We start from the raw sequence: 22,069 nt of genomic DNA, 5'->3' as shown, positions 1-22,069 counted from the left end.
GGATTCCTTGTATTTCTTTGTTTTGTCTGATTGCCGTGGCTAGGACCTCCAGTACTATGTTAAATAACAGTGGAGAGAGTGGGCATCCCTGTCTAGTTCCCGATCTCAGAGGAAATGCTTTCAGCTTCTCGCTGTTCAATATAATGTTGGCTGTGGGTTTATCATAGATGGCCTTTATTATGTTGAGGTACTTACCCTCTATTCCCATTTTGCTGAGAGTTTTTATCATGAATGGATGTTGAACTTTGTCAAATGCTTTTCCAGCATCTATGGAGATGATCATGTGGTTTTTGTCTTTCTTTTTGTTGATGTGGTGGATGATGTTGATATACTTTCGAATGTTGTACCATCCTTGCATCCCTGGGATGAATCCCACTTGGTCATGGTGTATGATCCTTTTGATGTATTTTTGAATTCGGTTTGCTAATATTTTGTTGAGTATTTTTGCATCTACGTTCATCAGGGATATTGGTCTGTAGTTTTCTTTTTTGGTGGGGTCTTTGCCTGGTTTTGGTATTAGGGTGATGTTAGCTTCATAGAATGAGTTTGGGAGTATCCCCTCCTCTTCTCCTTTTTGGAACACTTTAAGGAGAATAGGTATTATGTCTTCCTTGTATGTCTGATAAAATTCTGAGGTAAATCCATCTGGCCTGGGGGTTTTGTTCTTGGGTAGTTTTTTGATTACCGCTTCAGTTTCGTTGCTGGTAATTGGTCTGTTTAGATTTTCTGTTTCTTTCTGGGTCAGTCTTGGAAGGTTGTATTTTTCTAGGAAGTTGTCCATTTCTCCTAGGTTTCCCAGCTTGTTAGCATATAGGTTTTCATAGTATTGTCTAATAATTCTTTGTATTTCTGTGGGGTCCGTCGTGATTTTTCCTTTCTCGTTTCTGATACTGTTGATTTGTGTTGACTCTCTTTTCTTCTTAATTAGTCTGGCTAGAGGCTTATCTATTTTGTTGATTCTCTCGAAGAACCAGCTCTTGGTTTCATTGATTTTTGCTATTGTTTTATTCTTCTCAATTTTATTTATTTCTTCTCTGCTCTTTATTATATCCCTCCTTCTGCTGACCTTAGGCCTCATCTGTTCTTCTTTTTCCAATTTCGATAATTGTGACATTAGACCATTCATTTTGGATTGCTCTTCCTTTTTTAAATATGCTTGGATTGCTATATACTTTCCTCTTAAGACTGCTTTTGCTGTGTCCCACAGAATTTGGGGCTTAGTGTTGTTGTTGTCATTTGTTTCCATATATTGCTGGATCTCCGTTTTGATTTGGTCATTGATTATTTAGGAGCGTGTTGTTAAGCCTCCATGTGTTTGTGAGCCTCTTTGCTTTCTTTGTACAGTTTATTTCTAGTTTTATGCCTTTGTGGTCTGAAAAGTTGGTTGGTAGGATTTCAATCTTTTGGAATTTTCTGAGGCTCTTTTTGTGACCTAGTATGTGGTCTATTCTGGAGAATGTTCCATGTGCACTTGAGAAGAATGTATATCCTGTTGCTTTTGGATGTAGAGTTCTATAGATGTCTATTAGGTCCATCTGCTCTACTGTGTTGTTCAGTGCTTCCGTGTCCTTACTTATTTTCTGCCCAGTGTATCTATCCTTTGGGGTGAGTGGTGTGTTGAAGTCTCCTAGAATGAATGCATTGCAGTCTATATCCCCCTTTAGTTCTGTTAGTATTTGTTTCACATATGCTGGTGCTCCTGTGTTGGGTGCATATATATTTAGAATGGTTATATCCTCTTGTTGGACTGAGCCCTTTATCATTATGTAGTGTCCTTCTTTATCTCTTGTTACTTTCTTTGTTTTGAAGTCTATTTTGTCTGATATTAGTACTGCAACCCCTGCTTTCTTCTCACTGTTGTTTGCTTGAAATATGTTTTCCCATCCCTTGACTTTTAGTCTGTACATGTCTTTGGGTTTGAGGTGAGTTTCTTGTAAGCAGCATATAGATGGGTCTTGCTTTTTTATCCATTCTGTTACTCTGTGTCTTTTGATTGGTGCATTCAACCCATTAACATTTAGGGTGACTATTGAATGATATGTACTTATTGCCATTGCAGGCTTTAAATTCCTGGTTACCAAAGGTTCAAGGTTAGCCTCTTTAGTATCTTACTGCCTAACTTAGCTCGCTTATTGAGCTGTTATATACACTGTCTGGAGATTCTTTTCTTCTCTCCCTTCTTGTTCCTCCTCCTCGATTCTTCATATGTTGGGTGTTTTGTGCTGTGCTGTTTCTAGGAGTGCTCCCATCTAGAGCAGTCACTGAAAGATGTTCTGTAGAGGTGGTTTGTGGAAAGCAAATTCCCTCAGCTTTTGTTTGTCTGGGAATTGTTTAATCCCGCCGTTGAATTTGAATGATAGTCGTGCTGGATACAGTATCCTTGGTTCAAGGCCCTTCTGTTTCATTGTATTAAATATATCATGCCATTCTCTTCTGGCCTCTAGGGTTTCTGTTGAGAAATCTGATGTTAGCCTGATGGGTTTCCCTTTATAGGTGACCTTTTTCTCTCTAGCTGCCTTTAACACTCTTTCCTTGTCCTTGATCTTTGCCATTTTAATTATTATGTGTCTTGGTGTTGTCCTTCTTGGATCCTTTCTGTTGGGGGTTCTGTGTATTTCCGTGGTCTGTTCGATTATTTCTTCCCCCAGTTTGGGGAAGTTTTCAGCAATTATTTCTTCTAAGATACTTTCCATCTCTTTTCCTGTCTCTTCTTCTTCTGGGACCCCTATAATATGGATATTGTTCCTTTTGGATTGGTCACACAGTTCTCTTAATATTGTTTCATTCCTGGAGATCCTTTTGTCTCTCTCTATGTCAGCTTCTATGCGTTCCTGTTCTGTGATTTCAATTCCATCAATGGCCTCTTGCATTCTATCCATTCTGCTTATAAACCCTTCCAGAGTTTGTTTCATTTCTGCGATCTCCTTTCTGGCATCTGTGATCTCCCTCCAGACTTCATCCCATTTCTCTTGCGTATTTCTCTGCATCTCTGTCAGCATGTTTATGATTCTTATTTTGAATTCTTTTTCAGGAAGACTGGTTAGGTCTGTCTCCTTCTCTGGTGTTGTCTCTGTGATCTTTGTCTGCCTGTAGCTTTGCCTTTTCATGGTGATAGGAATAGTTTGCAGAGCTTGGATGAGTGACGGCTGGAAGAACGTCCCTTCTTGTTGGTTTTCAGGCCCTCCTCTCCTGGGAGAACAGCGACCTCTAGTGGCTTGTGCTGGGCAGCAGCGCAGACAGGGTTTCTGCTTCCTGCCCGGCTGCTATGGAGTTTATCTCCACTGTTGCTGTGGGCGTGGCCTGGTTCGGGCAGCCACTCCAATGTGGTGGAGTGGTGTTGGAGGGGGAGCAGCCTGGAGGCTATTTTTCTCCCTAAGGGGCCTCCCTGCTCCCTGCAGCCCAGGGGTTAGGGTGCCCAGAGATCCCCGGATTCCCTACCTCTGGATTAAGTGTCCCGCCCTCCTGCCCCTTTAAGACTTCCAAAAAGCACCCACCAAAACAAAACAATGACCACCAAAAAAAAAAAAAAATTTTTTTTTAATTAAAAAAAAAAAAAATTTTTTTTAATTAAAAAAAAAAAGGTGGTCGCTCATTTTTCTTTATTCTCCGGTGCCAGCCTCAGGCCTCTGCTCACCGGTCTTGCTGCCCTATTTCCCTAGTATTGGGGTCCCTATCCCTTTAAGATTACCAAAATGCGCTTGCCAAAAAAAAAAAAATGTGTACTCGCTTTTCTGGTGTCCTCCTGCGCCAGGCCACCAGTGCCCGCTCACTGGTCTTGCTGCCGTGTTTCCCTAATATTGGGGTCCCTATCCCTTTAAGACTTCCAAAAAGCGCTCGCCAAAACAAAACAGGAAAAAAGCAAAAAAAAAAAAAATGGTTGCGCGCTTTTCTTATGTCCTCCGGCACCCGGCCTCCAGTGCCCGCTCACTGTTCTTGCTGCCCTGTTTCCCTAGCATCCAGGGCCCCCTGGGCACGTACTGTGTCTGCACTCTGGCCCGGATGGCTGGGGCTGGGTGTTCGGCAGTCCTGGGCTCCGTCTCCCTCCCACTCTGCCTATTCTCCCGCCGGAGCTGGGGGGAGTGGCGCTCGGCTCCCGCCGGGCCGGGGCTTGTATCTTACCCCCTTCGCGAGGCGCTGGGTTCTCTCAGGTGCGAATGTGGTCTGGATATTGTCCTGTGTCCTCTGGTCTTTATTCTAGGAAGGGTTGTCTTTGTTATATTTTCATAGATATATGTTGTTTTGGGAGGAGATTTCTGCTGCTCTACTCACGCCGCCATCTTCCGCCCCTCTCTGATTTTTGTTTTAAGTATTTATCCTTCCAACTTGAATGACAGTTGGACCTAACAAAGTTATTCTTCCCTTGTATGTGTCTGGCACACTGCTAGGTCCTGGGAATACAAAGATGAGTAAGACATGGTCTCTCTAGGAGGACACAAAGTGGTGGGAGAATCAGACATATAAATAATTAGATATAACAGGACCTAAAAACATAGATTTAATTGTGCTGGAGAGCAAAAGGACAAAAAAATGGATACTTTAGGCAATTTGAGTGACTCTTCATGAAGAGCTGATATGAACTGGTCTGGAAGTATGAATGGAAATTTACCACTGAAAGGGAAGAAAGGGCACTCCAAGAGCAAAGACTGTACAAAGACATGAAGAAATAGCATAGTATATTTAGTGAAGTATGTGTTGAGTGTGGCAGGAGTCTACAGTAGTTGTGGGATCCAGTCACAGGTGATGAGACTAGATAAATGGGTTAGGCCTGCTTGTGAAAGGTCTTCAAATCTAGGTACTACTACTGTCCCAGTTGTACAGATGAGAAAACTGAGGAGATTAAATAACTTGTCTGAGGTAACTCAATTAATAAGTGGCAGAGCCATTATTCATACTCTGGTTGTACTCTTAATCCCTACATTTATACATGAACCTATGGTCAAGGACACAACTAGAAACTAGGAAATTTTATCCTTTGCATGCAGAAGCTATATTGTTTACCCTCTTTTAAGACTCAGAAAACAGATTTCTTCCTCCTTGCCTTTCCAGCTTTTGAGCAAAGTGGACATATAACTGCCCCTATGTTAAAAGATTTGTAGATCAAATCAAAGATTCACATACAGAAAATATGGTCACAAGCGCAGTTTCTGAACAGGTTCCATCCACACAGAGTCTCTCTCTCCCTTCTGCTTACTTAGGCCCACTTCTTCCCCCACTACTCACCATGAAATTCTTTCATTTCAACAGACACACTCCAAATTATACAGAGGGTGCATTAGAAAGTGGGAATAAGCAGCAGCACTATTTGTGACTTCAACGGGGTGTGAGGGAGGACTTGATGAGACGCGTAAATGTAGTGATAGCCACATTGTTTTTCATGTGAAACCTTCAGAAGAGAGTTTATCAATGACCCCTTAATAAAACAAAAATCTCAGGCTTGTCCTGAGAATTACAGTATGTAAGTAAATAGATATAAAGTGCTTAACACAGTGCATGGCACTTAGAAAATGTTAAATAAATGTTAGCTATTTATTATTCTCTTCTAAAAAAAAAGCAGTATTTATTAAATGACTAAAACATGTATGCATGATTTTCATAACCCCAAAAAGCCTCAATACATTGTGTGTCCTTTCAGTGTCCAAGCTAGTCTGAATTTAGGACTATTAAAGGATAAATAAGGATCTGAAAGGTGACCTTTGTAGTCAAGGATTGGGTGATTCTTACCATTGTAGGTTGCACTGTTTTTTACAATTAGTTCCAAATGGTCTCTGAACTCTTTCCGAGATGGGTAGAGGTGTCTACGCACATTTTCACGGAGTGTTTGTAAGTCCATTGGTCGAGTGATAATTTTGTAGTAGTCCTTCACAACCTTTCCATTGACTGGAGTGTGGAAAGGGTATGTCTGTGCAAACAAAATCCAGCACCATTAATGAGCAAAGAACACTTGCCAGAGCCAATTCCTGAAAACTCACATTTTACCTGTCTAAGTGGCTATCAACTCTCAAAGGACTCTTTCTAGATGGAACAGGTCTGACTTCCTCTTTAACTGAACTGTTAAAGAAAAAAATGAAACAAGTGTATACTGAAAAATTACGAGGTCCAGGCAGCTATGACTCTATCTACTGCCCTGTACCTGTAATCATACACAGAAGAAAGGGCCCTGCCATCCCTACTGTAGATATGTATGCAATGAACTCACATTTGGAAGCTCTCTCATGTCACTGATGATACACTCCAAGATGGAGGACAATGTCACCATGGGGTCTGTCTGGCGCCGGTGAATGGACTTAGGAGGTCTCTACAGAGAAACAAGAAATAAGAATGCTACTTTTTTAATTTTTAATTTTGGTATCATTAATGTACAATTACATGAGCAACATTATGGTTACTACACTACCGCCATCATCAAGTCCCCACTACATACCCCACTACAGTCACTGTCCATCAGCATATCAAGATGCTATAGAATCACTATTTGTCATCTCTGTGTTGTACTGCCTTCCTCATGAGCTGCCCCTACATTATGTGTGCCTATCATAATGCCCCTTTTTTCTCATATCCCTCCTTTCCCAACCATCGTCCCCAATCCCTTTCTCTTTGATAACTGTTACTCCATTCTTCGGTTCTGTGACTCTGATGCTGTTTTGTTCCTTCAGTTTTTTCTTTGTTCTTGTACTCCACAGATGAGGGAAGTCATTTGATATGTCTTTCTCCACCTGGCTTATTTCACTGAGCGTAATACCCTGTAGCTCCAATCCCCTTTAGCTCCATCCATGTTATTGCAAACGGTAAGGATTTATTTTCCTCTTAAGGCTCAATAATATTCCATTGTGTATATGTACCACATCTTCTTTATGCACTCATATACTGATGGACACTTAGGTTGCTTCCATTTCTTGGCTATTGTAAATAGTGCTGTGATAAACATAGGGGTGCATCTGTCTTTTTCAAATTGTGCTGATGCATTCTTAGGGTAAATTCCTAGGAGTGGAATTCCAGGGTCAAATGGTATTTCTATTTTGAGTTTTTTGAGGACTATCCATACTACTTTCCACAATGGAAACTAATTTACATTCCCACCAGCAGTGTTGGAGGGAGGGTTACCCTTTCTCCATATACTCGCCAACATTTGTTGTTGTTTATCTTTTGGATGGTGGCTATCCTAACTGGTGTGAGGAGAAATGTCATTGTGGTTTTAATTTTCATTTCTCTGATGATTAGCGATGTGGAGCATCTTTTCATGTGCCTCTTGGCCATCTCAATTTCTTTCCTGGAGAACTGATTGTTCAGCTCCTCTGACCATTTTCTAATTGGATTATTTGCTTTCTGTTTGTTGAAGTATGTGAGCTCTTTATATATTTTTTATGTCAATCCTTTAGTGGATATGTCATTTATGAATATATTCTCCCATACTGTAGGATACCTTTTTGTTCTATTGATGGTTTCCTTTGCTGTACATAAGTTTCTCAGCTTGATAAAGTCCCACTTGTTCATTTTCGCTTTTGTTTCCCTTGCCCGGGAGATATGTTCATGAAGAAGTTGCTCATGTTTATGTCCAAGAGATTTTTGCCTATGTTATTTTCTAAGAGTTTTATGATTTCATGACTTACATTCAGGTTTTTGATCCATTTCGAATTTACTTTTGTGTATGGGGTTAGACAATGATCCAGTTTCATTCTCTTACATGTAGCTGTCTAGTTTTGCCAACACCAGCTGTTGAAGAGGCTGTCATTTCCCCATTGTATGTCCGTAGCTCCTTTAGCGTATTTTAATTGACCATATATTTTTGGGTTAATATCCGGATTCTCTCTTCTGTTCCACTGGTCTATGGGTCTGTTCTTGGGCCAGTACCAAATCGTCTGCATCATTGTGGCTTTGTAGAAGAGATTGAGGTTGGGAAGTGAAATCCCCTCTACTTTATTCTTCCTTCTCAGGACTGCTTTGGCATTCGGGGTCTTTTGTGGTTCCATGTTAATTTTAAAACTTTGTTCAAGTTCATTGAAGAATGCTGTTGGTATTTTGATAGGGAATGCATTGAATCTGTAGATTGCTTTAGGCAGGATGGCCATTTTGACAATATTAATTCTTCCTAACCAAGAGCATGGGATGAGTTTCCATTTGTTAGTGTCCTCTTTAATTTCTCTTACGAGTATTTTGTAGTTTTCAGGGTATAGGGCATAGATATTTCACTTGGTTAGGTTTTTTCCTTGCGGTTTTATTCTTTTTGATGCAGTTGTGAAAGGAAATGTTTTTCTGATTTCTCTTTTGGCTAGCTCATCATTAGTGTATAGGAAAGCAACAGATTGCTGTATATTAATTTTGCATTCCGCAAATTTTCTGAATTCATGTATTACATCTAGTAGTTTTGGAGTGGAGTCCTTAGGGTGTTTGATGTACGATATCATGTCATCTGCAAATAGTGACAGTTTAACTTCTTCCTTAACAATCTGGATGTGCTTTATTTGTTTTGTCTGATTGCTGGGACTAGGACATCTAGTACTATGTTGACTAACAGTGGGGAGAGTGGGCATCGCTGTCTTGTTGCCAATCTTACATGAAAAGCTTTCAGCTTCTCATGGTTAAGTACAATGTTGGCTGAGTTTTTGTCATATATGGCCTTTATTATGTTGACGTATTTGCCCTCTATACACATTTTGTTGAGAGCTTCTTTCATGAATGGATGTTGAAAATTGTCAAATGCTTTTTCGGCATCTATGCAGATGATTGTGTGCTTTTTGTCCTTCAAAATGGTGTGGTGGATTTTGTCCTTCAAAATGATGTGGTGGATGATGTTGATGGCTTTTCGAATGTTGTACCATCCTTGCATCCCTCAGATGAATCCCGCTTGATCATGGTGTATGATCCTCTTGATGTATTTTTGAATTTGGTTTGCTAATATTTTGTTGAGTATTTTTGCATCTATGTTCATTAGGGATATTGGTCCGTAATTTTCTTTTTTTGTGGGGTGTTTGACTGGTTTTGGTATTAGAGTGATGCCGGTTTCATAACATGAGCTTTGCAGTATTACCTCCTTTTCTATTTTTTTGAAAACTTTAAGGAGAATGGGTATTACGTCTTCTCTAAAAGCCTGATAAAATTCAGCAGTGAATCCATCTGGCCTGGAGCTTTTGTTCTTGTGTACTTTTTAAATTACCGATTCAATTTCATTGCTGGTAATTGGTCTGTTTAGATTTTCTGTTTCTTTCTGGGTCACTCTTGGAAGGTTGTATTTTTCTAGGAAGTTGTCCATTTCTTCTAGGTTTTCCAGCTTGTTGGCATATGGGTTTTCATACAATTCTCTAATAATTCTTTGTATTTCTGTGGGGTACATCATGATTTTTCCTTTCTCATTTCTGATTCTGTTTATGTGTGTAGATTCTCTTTTACTCTTAATAAATCTGGCTAGGGGTTTATCTACTTTGTTCATTTTCTCAAAGAACCAGCTCTTGTTTCCACTGATTCTTTCTACTGTTTTATTTTTCTCAATTTTATTTATTTCTGCTCTACTCTTTATCATATCCCTCCTTCTGTTGACTATGGGCCTCATTTGTTCTTCTTTTTCCACTTTCAATATTTGTGACTTTAGACTATTCAATTGGGGTTGTTCTTCCTTCTTTAAATAGGCCTGGATTGCTATATACTTTCCTCTTAGAACTGCCTTCACTGCATCCCACAGAATTCTGGGCATTGTGCTGTTGTTTTCATCTGTCTCCATATATTGCTTGATGTCTGTTTTAATTTGGTCATTGATCCATCGATTATTAAGGAGCACATTGTTAAGTATCCATGTGTTTGTGAGCCTTTTTGTACAATTTACTTCTGGTCTTATACCTTTGTGATCTGAGAAGTTGGTTGGTAGAATTTCGATCTTTCTGAATTTACTGAGGCTCTTTTTATGGCCTTGTATGTGGTCTATTCTGGAAAATGTTCCATGTGCACTTGAGAAGAACGTGTATTCCCCTGCTGCTTTTGGGTGTAGAGTTCTGTAGATGTCTGTTAGTTCCATCTGTTCTAGTGTGTTGTTCAGAGTCTCTGTGTCCTTACTTATTTTCTGTCTGGTTGATCTGTCCTTTGGAGCTAGTGGTTTGTTGAAGTCTCCTAAAATGAATGCATTGCATTCTATTTCCTTCTTTAGTTCTGTTAGTATTTGTTTCATATATGTCAGTGCTCCTGTGTTGGGTGCATATATATTTATAATGGTTACATCCTCCTGTTGAACTGCCCCCTTTATCATTATGTAATGTCTTTCTTTTTCTCTTGTGACTTTATTTGTTTTGAAGTCTATTTTGTCTGATGCAAGTACTGCAACACCTGCTTTTTTCTCCCTATTGTTTGCATGAAATACCTTTTTCCATCCCTTCACTTTTAGTCTGTGTATGTCTTTGGGTTTGAGGTGAGTCTCTTGTAGGCAGCATATACATGGGTCTTGCTCTTTTATTCCATTCTATTACTCTGTGTCTTTTGATTGGTGCATTCAGTCCATTTACATTTAGGGTGATTATCGATAGATATGTACTTATTGTCATTGCAGGCTTTGGATTCATGCTTACCAATTGTTCAAGGATAGTTTCTTTACTATCTAACCAGCTCAATTTAACTCAATTGCAATATTATAAACACATTCTGATGATTCTTTATTTCTCACCCTTCTTATTCTTTCTCCTCCACTCTTTATATGTTAAGTGTTTTATTTGGTGCTCCTTTGTGTTTTCCTTGACTGCTTTTGTATATAGCTGATTTATTTTTTGCCTTTTGTTTGTATTTGGTTGGTCTGCTTTCTTTGCTGTGATTTTATTTTCTCTGGTGACATGTATTTAGCGTTAGGAGTACTTCCATCTAGAGCAGTCTCTTTAAAATATCCTGTAGAGGTGGTCTGTGGGAGGCAAATTCCCTCAACTTTTGCTTGTCTGGAAATTGTTTAATCCCTCCATCAAATTTTAATGATAATCATGCTGGATACAGTATTCTTGGTTCAAGGCCCTTCTGTTTTATTGTGTTAAATATATCATGCCATTCTCTTCTGGCCTGTAAGGTTTCTGTTGAGAAGTCTGATGATAGCCTGATGGGTTTTCCTTTGTAGGTGACCTTTTTTTCTCTCTCTGGCTGCCTTTAATACTCTGTCCTTGTATTTGATCTTTGCCATTTTAATTATTATATGTCTTGGTGTTGTTCTCCTTGGGTCCCTTGAATTGGGAGATCTGTGGGCTTCCGTGGTCTGAGAGACTATTTTCTTCCCCGGCTTCGGGAATTTTTCAGCAACTACAACTACTTCTTCAAAGCCACTTTCTATCCCTTTTTCTCTCTCTTCTTCTCTGGTACCTCTAAAATGCGAATATTATTACATTTGGATTGGTCACACAGTTCTCTTAACATTCTTTCATTCCTAAAGATCCTTTTATCTTTCTCTGGCTCAGCTTTTCTGTATTCATGTTCTCTGATTTCTAGTCCATTAACAGTCTCTTGCACCTCATCCAGTCTCCTCTTTACATCCTTCTTTTTATTGTTTCGTTTGTATTATCTCCCTCCAGACTTCATCACTTAGCTCTTGCATATTTCTCTGCAGCTCCATCTGCATGGTTATGACTTTTGTTTTTAGTTCTTTTCCAGGAAGATTGGTTATATCTTTCTTGCCAGGCCCTCTCTCTGGCAATGTTTGAGTGATTTTGGACTGGACCAGGTTCTTTTGGCTTTTCATGGCAAGAGAAGTGATCACTGGCAAGTGGCACATGTGTCAGCTAGGAGAACAAAGTCCCTTCCTGCTTGCTGGTCACCTTGCCCTTCTCAGTTGCCTGTGCCAGTTAACCACACACAGGGAGCCATCTCTGGGTTAATACCCTGAGCTGCCATGCATAGTGAGGCCCTCGGGATAGTCCAGGGCACTGCCAGGGGTTGCAGGCGCATGGCATGTTCTCCTACGAGAAAGGCACCCCTTCATCCCTTCTGGACTTTGCGCCAGCTTCCTCTGTCTCTGGCGCAAAGCCTCGGTGTCTGGCCTGGTTAGCTGCACGCTGGCAGAAGACTCTGTGTCATTTCTGTGGGCGGGGCTGCTTCCCAGCTGGTCTGCAGCCACTTCCTTGCAGTGCCGGTGGAGGGGAACGAACGGCACCCTGCTTATTGCCATGAGGGGCTTTGGAACCACATTGCCACCCAGTGGATTAGGGTGTCTGACGTTCCTTAAGATTCCCAGTCTGCTTGGATGCATGTGCTGGGACGATTTTGTCTACCTGTTAAACCACTGTCTCTTTAGGACTTTTAAAGCACCTGCTTTTCTTTTGTCCCAGGAGAGCCGGCTGTGGGGACCCGCTCGCAGACTCGGTCTCGGACTTTACTTTTCCGTTTCTCTAATATCCAGTACACCATGCAATGTGTGTCTGTGCTCCTGGTGCAGATTACTAGGGCTGGTTATTTAGCAGCCCTGTGCTTCCACTCCCTCCCCACTGATTCTTTTCCTCCTACCAGTGAGCTGGGGTGGTGGGAGGGCTCAGATCCTGCCAGGTCACGGCTTTGAATCTTACCCTTTTCATGAGATGCTGAGCTCTCACAGATGAAGATGTAACCTGGCTGTTGTACTGTATCTTCTGGACTCTCTTTTAGGAATAGTTGTATTTGCTATATTTTCAAAATATATATGGTTTCGGGAGGATATTTCCACCGCTCTACTCATGCTGCCATCTTGAGCACCATCATCCCGGAATGTTTCTTCATATTTGAAAAACCCAATGCTTTCTAGCTAGATAAATATAGTTTGAAAATCTTGTAACAAACACTACACATAGTTTTCAGGGCAAAGCCAAAAGGAGAATCTAAGGATGTGCCACGGCCATGGCTTAGAGGGTAGGGGGAATCAATACGAACCCCATCTGGTCCTAAAGAAGCAATACAAATACTGACATTCAAATAGTCACAGTGAACAGTGGTTCCAACTCGCCGTTTCTTCTTTGGAGGAAATTGCTGTTTAGGGAACTTGAGAACCAGAGATTTTCTGCGAACTTCATCTGCACTGCAATCAATAACACTTTCACAGTGTGCGGTCCCTATTTCTAGTTGCCAGGAAAAAAGCAACTACAATGAAAATGTCCAAAGTACCAGAGCAAAAGCCTGGGGGGAAAAAGTCAAACCAAAAGCTAGACATCTGTATTCTAAGGCTCAGATCAGCCAAGGCCTTATAGGATCTCCAAATTAATAAAGAACTAGGCAAGCTGTAACTTCACCTCACTTTCCTTTTTGGAAGATAAGGGAACTACGCTAAAGGAATTCCAGGAATCCTTCCAGCTCCAACATTTTTAGGGTTAAAGTCTTAGGAAACTTAAGTTACTCAGAATGGAAACATGAATGGTATTAAAAAGTGGTTTGAAAAGAAAAAGAAGTTTGTTTTCCCTCAGTCATTAAAAACCCACCTTCTTCCCTTCCATTGTATGGGATCAAGATACTACATTCTCCTTTTCTAATGTGCTGCAAAACATGACTGTTACAGATACCAAAAACATAAATCAACAAGGATGGAAAAAAGATCCCACAACTTAATAGAAACAGGAACAAACTGTATGGTGATAGATGGGAACGAGACTTATGGTGGTGATCATGATATAAATATCAAGTTAGAATGTTGTACACCTGAAACTTATATGATGTCATATACCAATTTTACCTCAATAAAAAAACAAATGAATATAACTATATCAAATTCATAAAGAAATTACACACAAAAAAGGATTCGAATACATTTTGAGTATCATACCCTGACTGCACAACTTCAGTGACATACAGTCCAAGGACAACAAACTACAGAAAACACCATGAATCTACTTCATATATTTGTTGTTATTAGAGGTATTAGTATTGTAATTCTCAAACTATATTAAGAATAGAGAAAATGAATAAATATGTTGATGTTGGGAATGACAGGAAGGATACAAATATGGGATGGGGGAAGATGAAGAAGAATCCATAGATACAATCTGAATTAGAGGTATCATAATGAAGTTGTGATTTACAGATATATGTACACTTCCTAGTTCTGTCTACTAAGAGCCTAGAAGCAATGATATCTTAGTGGCAATGAGCATACCTAACATCTAGATCTTGGTTTTCTAAATACCATTCCCTAATAAAAGGAACCACGGCTCCTTGGAAAACTGGCTGACTCTAGGTCTTGGACAGGGAAATTTCACGACAGCCTAGAACATCTTGTGTCAGAAAGACAAGAAGTTCTCAAAGATTTATAGGGTCATTTCAAAAGGACAAAGGATCTACCTGGAAGAGGTCAAGTTTAAGACAGTATGAACATCAAAATTAATAATGATGTTAATGAGTTACAAGACATTAAGCTTACAAAGGAAAGAATTTCAGAATCCATAGTAATACTCAAACAAAAGGGAGGGAAAGCTCTTCTTTAGAGCATGCCAGTTAACGCGGGAAGAACGCTACATATAAAAACCACTGTTTTGCAACTCCTAACATAACAATTGAGTTAAGCAATGATCATCAATGCTAAACCTACTAAGAGAAAGATTGTTTGGGAACAGATTATTCACCCTCTTATTAATTACAAAGGGAAAAACACATATTTATTACAGAGGGATCTGAGGGATCACTTTAACAAGATCAAAAATCATGAGAAAACCTGACATAATGTGCTTCCTGATGTGGTGTAGTAAGTACATAATATCACCTGTGCACTAACCTCGCCAAAGACATGACATGAAAAACAAAACAGGTGCAGAGGACAGTTCTAGATTGAGACACTCAAAACGCTTAATGTTTGAACTGGGATTGGATCGTGCAGAGGGGAAGAGAGGATATGCAATAGAGCATTGAGACAACCAGGAAAATCTGAATACTGAATATCAGATATGACTTAATCAGTGTTCATTTTCTTAGCTGTAATAACAGTATCATGGAATGTCCTTATTAGAAGATGTGTGTGAAAGAGTTCATGACTAAAATGTCATGATGCCAGCAACTTACTTCCAAATGGTTCAGGAAAAAAACGGTTTAGATTTAAGATGAAGCAAATGTGACAAGTTTTAACAGTTGGTGAGTTTAGAGGACTAGTATACTGTATTCTTCTTCCAACTTTCTGTAGGTTTCCAATTTCAAACTATAAAGTTAGGGGGAAAATCTTTTTTCATTAAAAACTTCTCCACTTGATTATCAATATCAAATTCTCTGAGGGCAAGAGACAGGTACATACAAGCATTGTTTATGTCTCCTTGATCTATTTGGATGGTTCACTATCAGAATACTGTGGTTAGGGACCTTAAGAATATTACCAGTGCTGGCAAGTAGAATAGGAAGAGCATCTATTATATGCCAGGCACTGTTCTACATGTTCTATATAGTCCCTCTCAGTTTATCTTCATAGGTACCCTGGTATGGGTAGAACTCTTTTGTAAATAAGGAAACTGAGACTCAGGAAAGTTCGGTAGCACATCCAACGGTAATTAGTGGAACCTGAGTGCTTCATGACAAAAGACTAGTTTTCGTTACTGGCAACAATTACTGAGGAAAATCCATCAATGTTAACTGCAGAAAACACATCACATCCACCCCTGCCACCCATCAATATCATCAGCCTCCAACAGATCTGCTTTCCCTTACCTCTCAATTAGCTGTTTCCCCAAAACAATCTTGGTCCCTTCAACCTTGATAAGTTCTTCATTATCATTATGAATGACTGTCTTTTCCAACTCCTTCTCCTGCTCCTCAGTCACGGCAACAGGGTTGGAAGGTGGGGCATTTGTTTGATAATAGAGGGGGAAGAATTTGTTTGTCCTCCTGTGCCCAATGGCACCACAAGCCCCACATTTCTGCTGCAAAAGAAAAGTATCAACATGACAGGAGTAAGTAGGCTGCATGCTAGTGTTAAAAAATATATGCGAGCCAGGAGAGAAACAAAGGCAGGTTCAGAACTTTTTTCTAATAGAATTGTTATAGGCCTTTCAACATAAAGCACTAGACAAAAGTGCATGTATGGAACTGATACATTAAAAATAAAATGAAATACAGAGACCGATCATTTCTTTATAAATCAGGTAAGGAAGAAAAGGGAGAGGATTTTCACTCCCAGTTTAAGCTGTAAACACTGATAATGTCAAACGTGCAGGAGAAAGGCTGCTGGAAGCCCAAGGCTGGCCCAAGGCTGCATGCAGCCGCATAGGCAGCTGGCATGGGTATATTGTGAGCCGAAAGGAAAAGGCTCAGTAATACCAAGTCTCCATCTCAGTTTTGAAACTGACCTCAGTTTCATCTATAAAATGAGGTCGGTACTCAGTGTAGCACAGAGAAGACAAGCAGTGACTCTGTGGCATCTTAATACACTGATGGACAGTGACTGCAATGGGGTATGGGGGAGACTCAATATGGGTGAATGTAGTAACCAGATTGTTTTTCAAGTGAAACCTTCATATATCAATAATACCTTAATAAGAAAAAATGAGGTCAGTACTGTGTCACGTTTATATCATATCACCTACAAGAAAGAAACACTAAAATACTAATGACCTCAGTACACATAACAGCAGTTTATATCTGTCAAGAATTTTACAGTTTATAAAGTGCTTCCCATGCATTAGGTCACTTAATACAACAACACTGTGGGACAGGTGTCATTTTATAGAAAATAGGCTTGAAGTGGTTACGGTCACAGAGCTATCAAATGGTAGAACCAGAACCTGAGTCCAGATCTTGTTTCCAAGTCCATGGCTCTTTCCATTGTACCATAGTTGCCTCATTTTATGAGTCATATTACAGCTACATTGTACAGTACCATCTGCATTCCTATCTGGGTTTTGCAAAGCAACCCGTATTGTGTTTTTCTCTGTTGCTTCTGTTAATTTGTACAATTTAAAAATAAGATACGTGTGTGTGTAAATATGTATCTAAGTACATGAATGTGCATGTAAAAAAAATCTACCGAACCTACCTCGACTCCTAGAAAATTCTTCCAACAGACAAAGTACAAAATTACCCCCAAGGGCACCAAATTGGTGTTATCAGTATCAGTCACACCAGTACTGTTAACACCCAAGCAGCCACATCATTTGAAACTAGCTTTCCATGACACTGCCCTCGTTCCCAGTAAGGGAGGATACGAGAAGCTAAAGGGAAAGGTTTGCTTTCTTCTTTATGATCATGCCCACACACATCATACTTACTTTTAGGTCAGGACGCGGCTTCATTTTTTTGCGCTTCTTCTCAGGAGGGCCCTTAAGCTTCTCCTTTTCCTGGTTCCTCTTAAGCCGCCTCAGCTGCTCTTGAATCCTGCGCCGTTGTTTTCGCATCTTTTCTCGATGCTGCTCATCAAAAAGGGCAAATTTTCGACTAATAACAAAGAGAAAAATATCACAGAACCATGAGCACTTTAACCAACAAGACAATTCTATTAGCTGAACATCTCAAAACTAAAGTAATCCATCCAGACGGAAAAACAAGTGACTACCTGGCATTCGCATTTCCCTTAATCATCAGCCTTGCGCAGGCACAGAGGCCTCTCTCCCAGAATGAGAAGTTGTGAGTAAACCCTAATATTTTTAACAACCAACCAACTAAAATGCGAAGGACCCAGGGGGAACTGAAAGCATGCCTTTTTGGTGGCACATTTGGAGTTCTCCCTGTGATCTTTGGCTTCAAACCCAAAGATGTAAATGAACACAAGACTGCTCCCAGTTAATAGATTTCTAGGGAAAACGGTTCAGAAAACAGTTTCTAAAACTCAAGCACCCACCCTTACCCCAATTCCCCACCATTCTTCTCATTCTCCTTACCACACCACAGTGGTGAATTAAACTCACATGAATTCCTCATCTTTTGTGTTCTGTATACACACAGGCATCGATGACAGCTGCCTTTTTAACTGTCTCACAGTGAACATACTCTCTCTCTTCTTCATCTCGAAATGTGCAATAAATCTTAAGACAACGGCCAGTGGCAGAAGAGTTCAGGCTAGTCACAGAAGCTGTGTCATTGTCTCTGTGATTGTTTCCTGCTGCTGCTGAGCCTGCTGCTGCAAGGCAGAAATAGATTTCGACAAACTACCCCTATGACTCAAAGAGCCATTTTCTTGGGATTGGGTAGAGACACTGAAGCTCTACATGCCACAAAACCATGGCTCTACAGAAAGAACCAAAGTCACCACCAGCCCCCCAAATACACTGATTCGTCTTTTCATGACTTCACTTTACCACCATCAATGTTCCTGTTTTTATAAGTACAAAATCTGAAAAGTTCTCCAAAAACTACATGTTGTTATAGGGGACAGAGCAGCAAGAGGTATAATCTCATTCCTCTGAATAGCACAAGAGAAAAGTCAAAGCAGGAAACAGCTGATGATCATCGTAAGAAAAGTACCCAGATTCAATGAAATCCCTATCAAAATACTGACAGCATTTTTCAATGAACTGGACCAAATAGCTCTAAAATTCATATGGAATCGCAAAAGAAACCAAATATCCAAAGTAATCCTTAGAAGGAAGAATAAAGCAGGGGGGATTATGCTTCCCAACTTCAAGCTCTACTACAAAGCCAAAGTCATCAAGACAATCTGCTACTGGCATAAGAACAGAGCCATAGATCAATAGACGAGAACAGAGAGCCCAGATATAAACCCACACATATATGGCCAATTAATATACGATAAAGGAGCCATGGGCATACAATAGGGAAATGACAGCCTCTTCAACAGATGGTGCTGGCAAAACTGGACAGCCATATCTAAAAGAATGAAACTGGATTACTGTCTAACTCCATACACAAAAGTAAACCTGAATGGATCAAAGATCTGAATGAAGTCATGAAACCATAAAACTTAGATAAAAACATAAGCAAAACTCTCTTGAATATAAACATGAGTAACTTTTTTATGAACACATCTCCTCAGGCAAGGGAAACAAAAGCAAAAAAGAAGAAGTAGGAGTACTTCAAACTAAAAAGCTTCTGTACAGCAAAGGACACCATGAGTAGAACAAAAAGGCATCCTACAGTATGGGAGAATATATTCATAAATGACGTATGAGAAAAGGAGTTAACATCCAAAATATATAAAGAACCCACCCGCCTTAACACACAAAAAGCAACTAACCCAATTAAAAAATGGGCAAAGGATCTGAACTGACACTTCCCCAAAGAAGAACTTCAGGAAGGAGGATTAAAGATGGCAGTGTGAGAGGTGAGACAGGGGTTTCCTCCTAAAGCCGCATATAATAAATACAAGAAATCCTGAAAGACCAATAGGACACAGGACTACACCAGACTGCATACAACTGGAGAAAAGAGCAGACCTCCCGGAACAGGATAATGTACCAAAACTGTGGCCCAGCGGGACCAAGGCCCTTACAACACCCCACCTCACCAGCAGGAGGAAGAGAAATGGAGCAGAGAGGGAATGAAGGCCTGGGACTGCTGAAGACCTAACTCCAGAGACCTACTTTGGGAGCACAAACCTACATTTTATGGTGCTTGCAGGGTACTCCCACAATTAGGAGGTTGGAAAGCTAAGACCGGCAGAATTCCTGGAGAGACTGAGGTTCCAGCCGCTTGTGGAAAGTAGGGATCCTTACCCAGCTGCTTGGTGACAAAAGAAAGGTGGGCAGTCTGAGAAGCTTCCTAACAAGGAAACCCTTGGCAAGAGGGCTGCTGAAGGGGCAAGGATTGCACAGAGCTTACTGCTCAGGAGAAAGGAAAGTAGACAAAATTGTCTGGGTGCACTCTGCCCAGCAGGTTGGGAGCTTTCAGTCTTTAGGTGCTCCAGCTTCCTGGCTGGCTACGCACCACCAAGGACCCCCTCGGTGGTACGCACCCAAGTGCGCCTTTCTTCCAGCCAGCCCCACCTGACTTGCAAACTGGCAAACCCAACTCTGGCGTTAGGCCAGACAGAGGGAGATCTGTTTACATCAACTACAGACGCAAAGCATAGACACTTTCACCTGTGTACTCGGCCCACTGGTTCAGGCAGTGGAGACAGGCATAGCAGCTGGGAAGCAGGAAAAAGCTCTTTCCTCCCCCCAGGCACCAATATCATTCCCCTGCAACCCCTGACATTGCTTCAGGGGCTGAGCAGCTCCAAACAACAGAGCTTCTGGGTACTAGAGAGCACCATATACAAATATGAAACGCCAAAGGAACCTGGTTCCAAGTAAAATTATAAAGACAACACCTGAGAAAGATTTAAATGACATCGACCTTATGAATCTTCCTGAAACAGAGAGCAAAATAAAAATCATTAACGTGCTCATGGAGGTACAGAAAAATATTCAAGATCTCAGGAATGAATTCTGGTGGGAGATGCAATCGTTGATGACCACAGTGGAAGCTATTAAAAGCAGTTTAGATACGGTGGAGGAGACGATAAATGAAATAGAAACTAGAAAAGAGGAATACAAAGAAGCTGAGGCACAGAGAGAAAAAGGGATCCCTAAGAATGAAAGAATATAGAGACAACTGTGTGACCAATCCAAACGGAACAATATTTGCCTTATAGGGGTACAAGAAGAAGAAGAGAGAGAAAAAGGGATAGAAACTGTCTTGAGGAGATAATTGCTGAAAACTTCCCCAATCTGGGTAAGGACATAGTCTCTCAGGCCATGGAGGTGCACAGATCTCCCAGCACAAGGGACCCAAGGAAGACAACACCAAGACATAGAGTAATTAAAATGTCAAAGATCAAGGAAAAGGACAGACTATTAATAGCAGCCATACAGAGAAATAAGATCACATACAAAGGAAGGCCCATCAAGCTATCATCAGAGTTCTCAGCAGAAACCGTACAGGCCAGAAGGGAGTGGCATGATATATTTAATGCAATGAAGCAGAACGGCCTCAAACCAAGAATACTTTATCCAGCAAAATTATCATTTAAATTTGAAGGAGGGATTAAACAATTTCCAGAAAAGCAAACGCTGAGAGAATTTACCTCCCACAAACAATCTCTACAGTGTATTTTGGATGGACTGCTACAGATGGCAGTGTTCCTAAGGTTTAATAGTTGTTACCAGAGGTAATAAAACCACAGTAAAGAAAGTAGAACAGTTAAGTACTAAACAAATGCAAAATTAACTGAACTACATCCAAAGTCATTCAATGGATAGCCAAAGAGTACCAAATATGATACCTAATATATAAAGAATGGAGGAGGAAGACAAAGGAGGAGGGAAAAAAAAGGACCTTTAGATTGTGTTTCTAATAGCATATTAAGTGAGTTAAGACTCTTAAGGAAGTTATCCTTGAACCTTTGGTAACCATGAATCTGAAGCCTGCAATAGCAATAAGCACATACCTATCGATAATCGCCCTAAATGTAAATGGACTGAATGTACCAATCAAAGGACACAGAATCACAGAATGGATTAAAAAACAAGACCCATCTACATGCTGCATAAAAGAGACTCACTTTAAAGCCAAAGATATACACAGACTAAAAGTGAAGGGATGGAAAAAGATATTTCATGCAACTAATAGGGAGAAAAAAGCGGGAGATGCAGTACTTGTAGCAGGCAAAATAGACTTCAAAACAAAGAAAGTCACAAGAGAAAAAGAAGGGCATTACATAATGATAAAGGGGTCAATCCAACAAGAAGATAAAGGCATTAAAAATATCTATGCACTGAAAACAGGAGCACATACATATGTGAAAGAAATACTAACAGAATTAGAGGGAAATAGAATGCAATGCATTCATTCTAGGAGACTTACAGCACTCCACTCACTCTGAAGAGAGATGAACCAGGAAGAAAATAAGTAAGGAGAGAGAGGCACTGAACAACACATTAGAACCGTTGGACCTAACAGACTTTGACAGAAATCTACGCCCAAAAGCAGCAGAACAGACATTCATCTCAAGTGCTCATGGAACATTTTCCAGAATAGACCACATACTAGGCCACAAAAGAAGCCTCGGTATATTCAAAAAAGATTGAAATTGTACAAACCAGTTTCTCAGACCACAAAGGTATAAAACTAGAAATAAATTGTACAAAGAAAACAAAAAGGCTCACAATCACAGGGAGGCTTAACAACATGCTCTTAAATAATCAATGAATCAATGAGCAAATTAAAACAGAGATCCAGCAATATATGG

The 22,069-nt window shown here is 40.3% G+C and overlaps 2 protein-coding genes across 2 annotated transcripts in view; both read right to left on the bottom strand.

Moving 5' to 3' along the window:
- Positions 1-22,069, bottom strand: part of CA5B (carbonic anhydrase 5B) — a 276,577-nt gene that overhangs the window by 125,355 nt on the left and 129,153 nt on the right. The gene's annotated exons all lie outside the window — the stretch shown is intronic.
- Positions 1-22,069, bottom strand: part of LOC130681886 (transcription initiation factor TFIID subunit 1-like) — a 98,571-nt gene that overhangs the window by 41,467 nt on the left and 35,035 nt on the right. Inside the window, 7 exon segments of the mRNA XM_057495601.1 lie at positions 5,692-5,899; positions 6,197-6,295; positions 12,889-12,997; positions 15,598-15,809; positions 17,154-17,319; positions 17,790-17,819; positions 17,821-18,001. Of these exon segments, the coding sequence (XP_057351584.1) occupies positions 5,692-5,899; positions 6,197-6,295; positions 12,889-12,997; positions 15,598-15,809; positions 17,154-17,319; positions 17,790-17,819; positions 17,821-18,001 (1,005 nt within the window).

Source organism: Manis pentadactyla, chromosome X (genome assembly GCF_030020395.1).
Source record: "Manis pentadactyla isolate mManPen7 chromosome X, mManPen7.hap1, whole genome shotgun sequence".
In the NCBI taxonomy this organism is placed as follows: domain Eukaryota; kingdom Metazoa; phylum Chordata; class Mammalia; order Pholidota; family Manidae; genus Manis; species Manis pentadactyla.
Note: the sequence above shows the minus strand (reverse complement) of the source record. Positions and strands in the feature narration are given on the sequence as shown.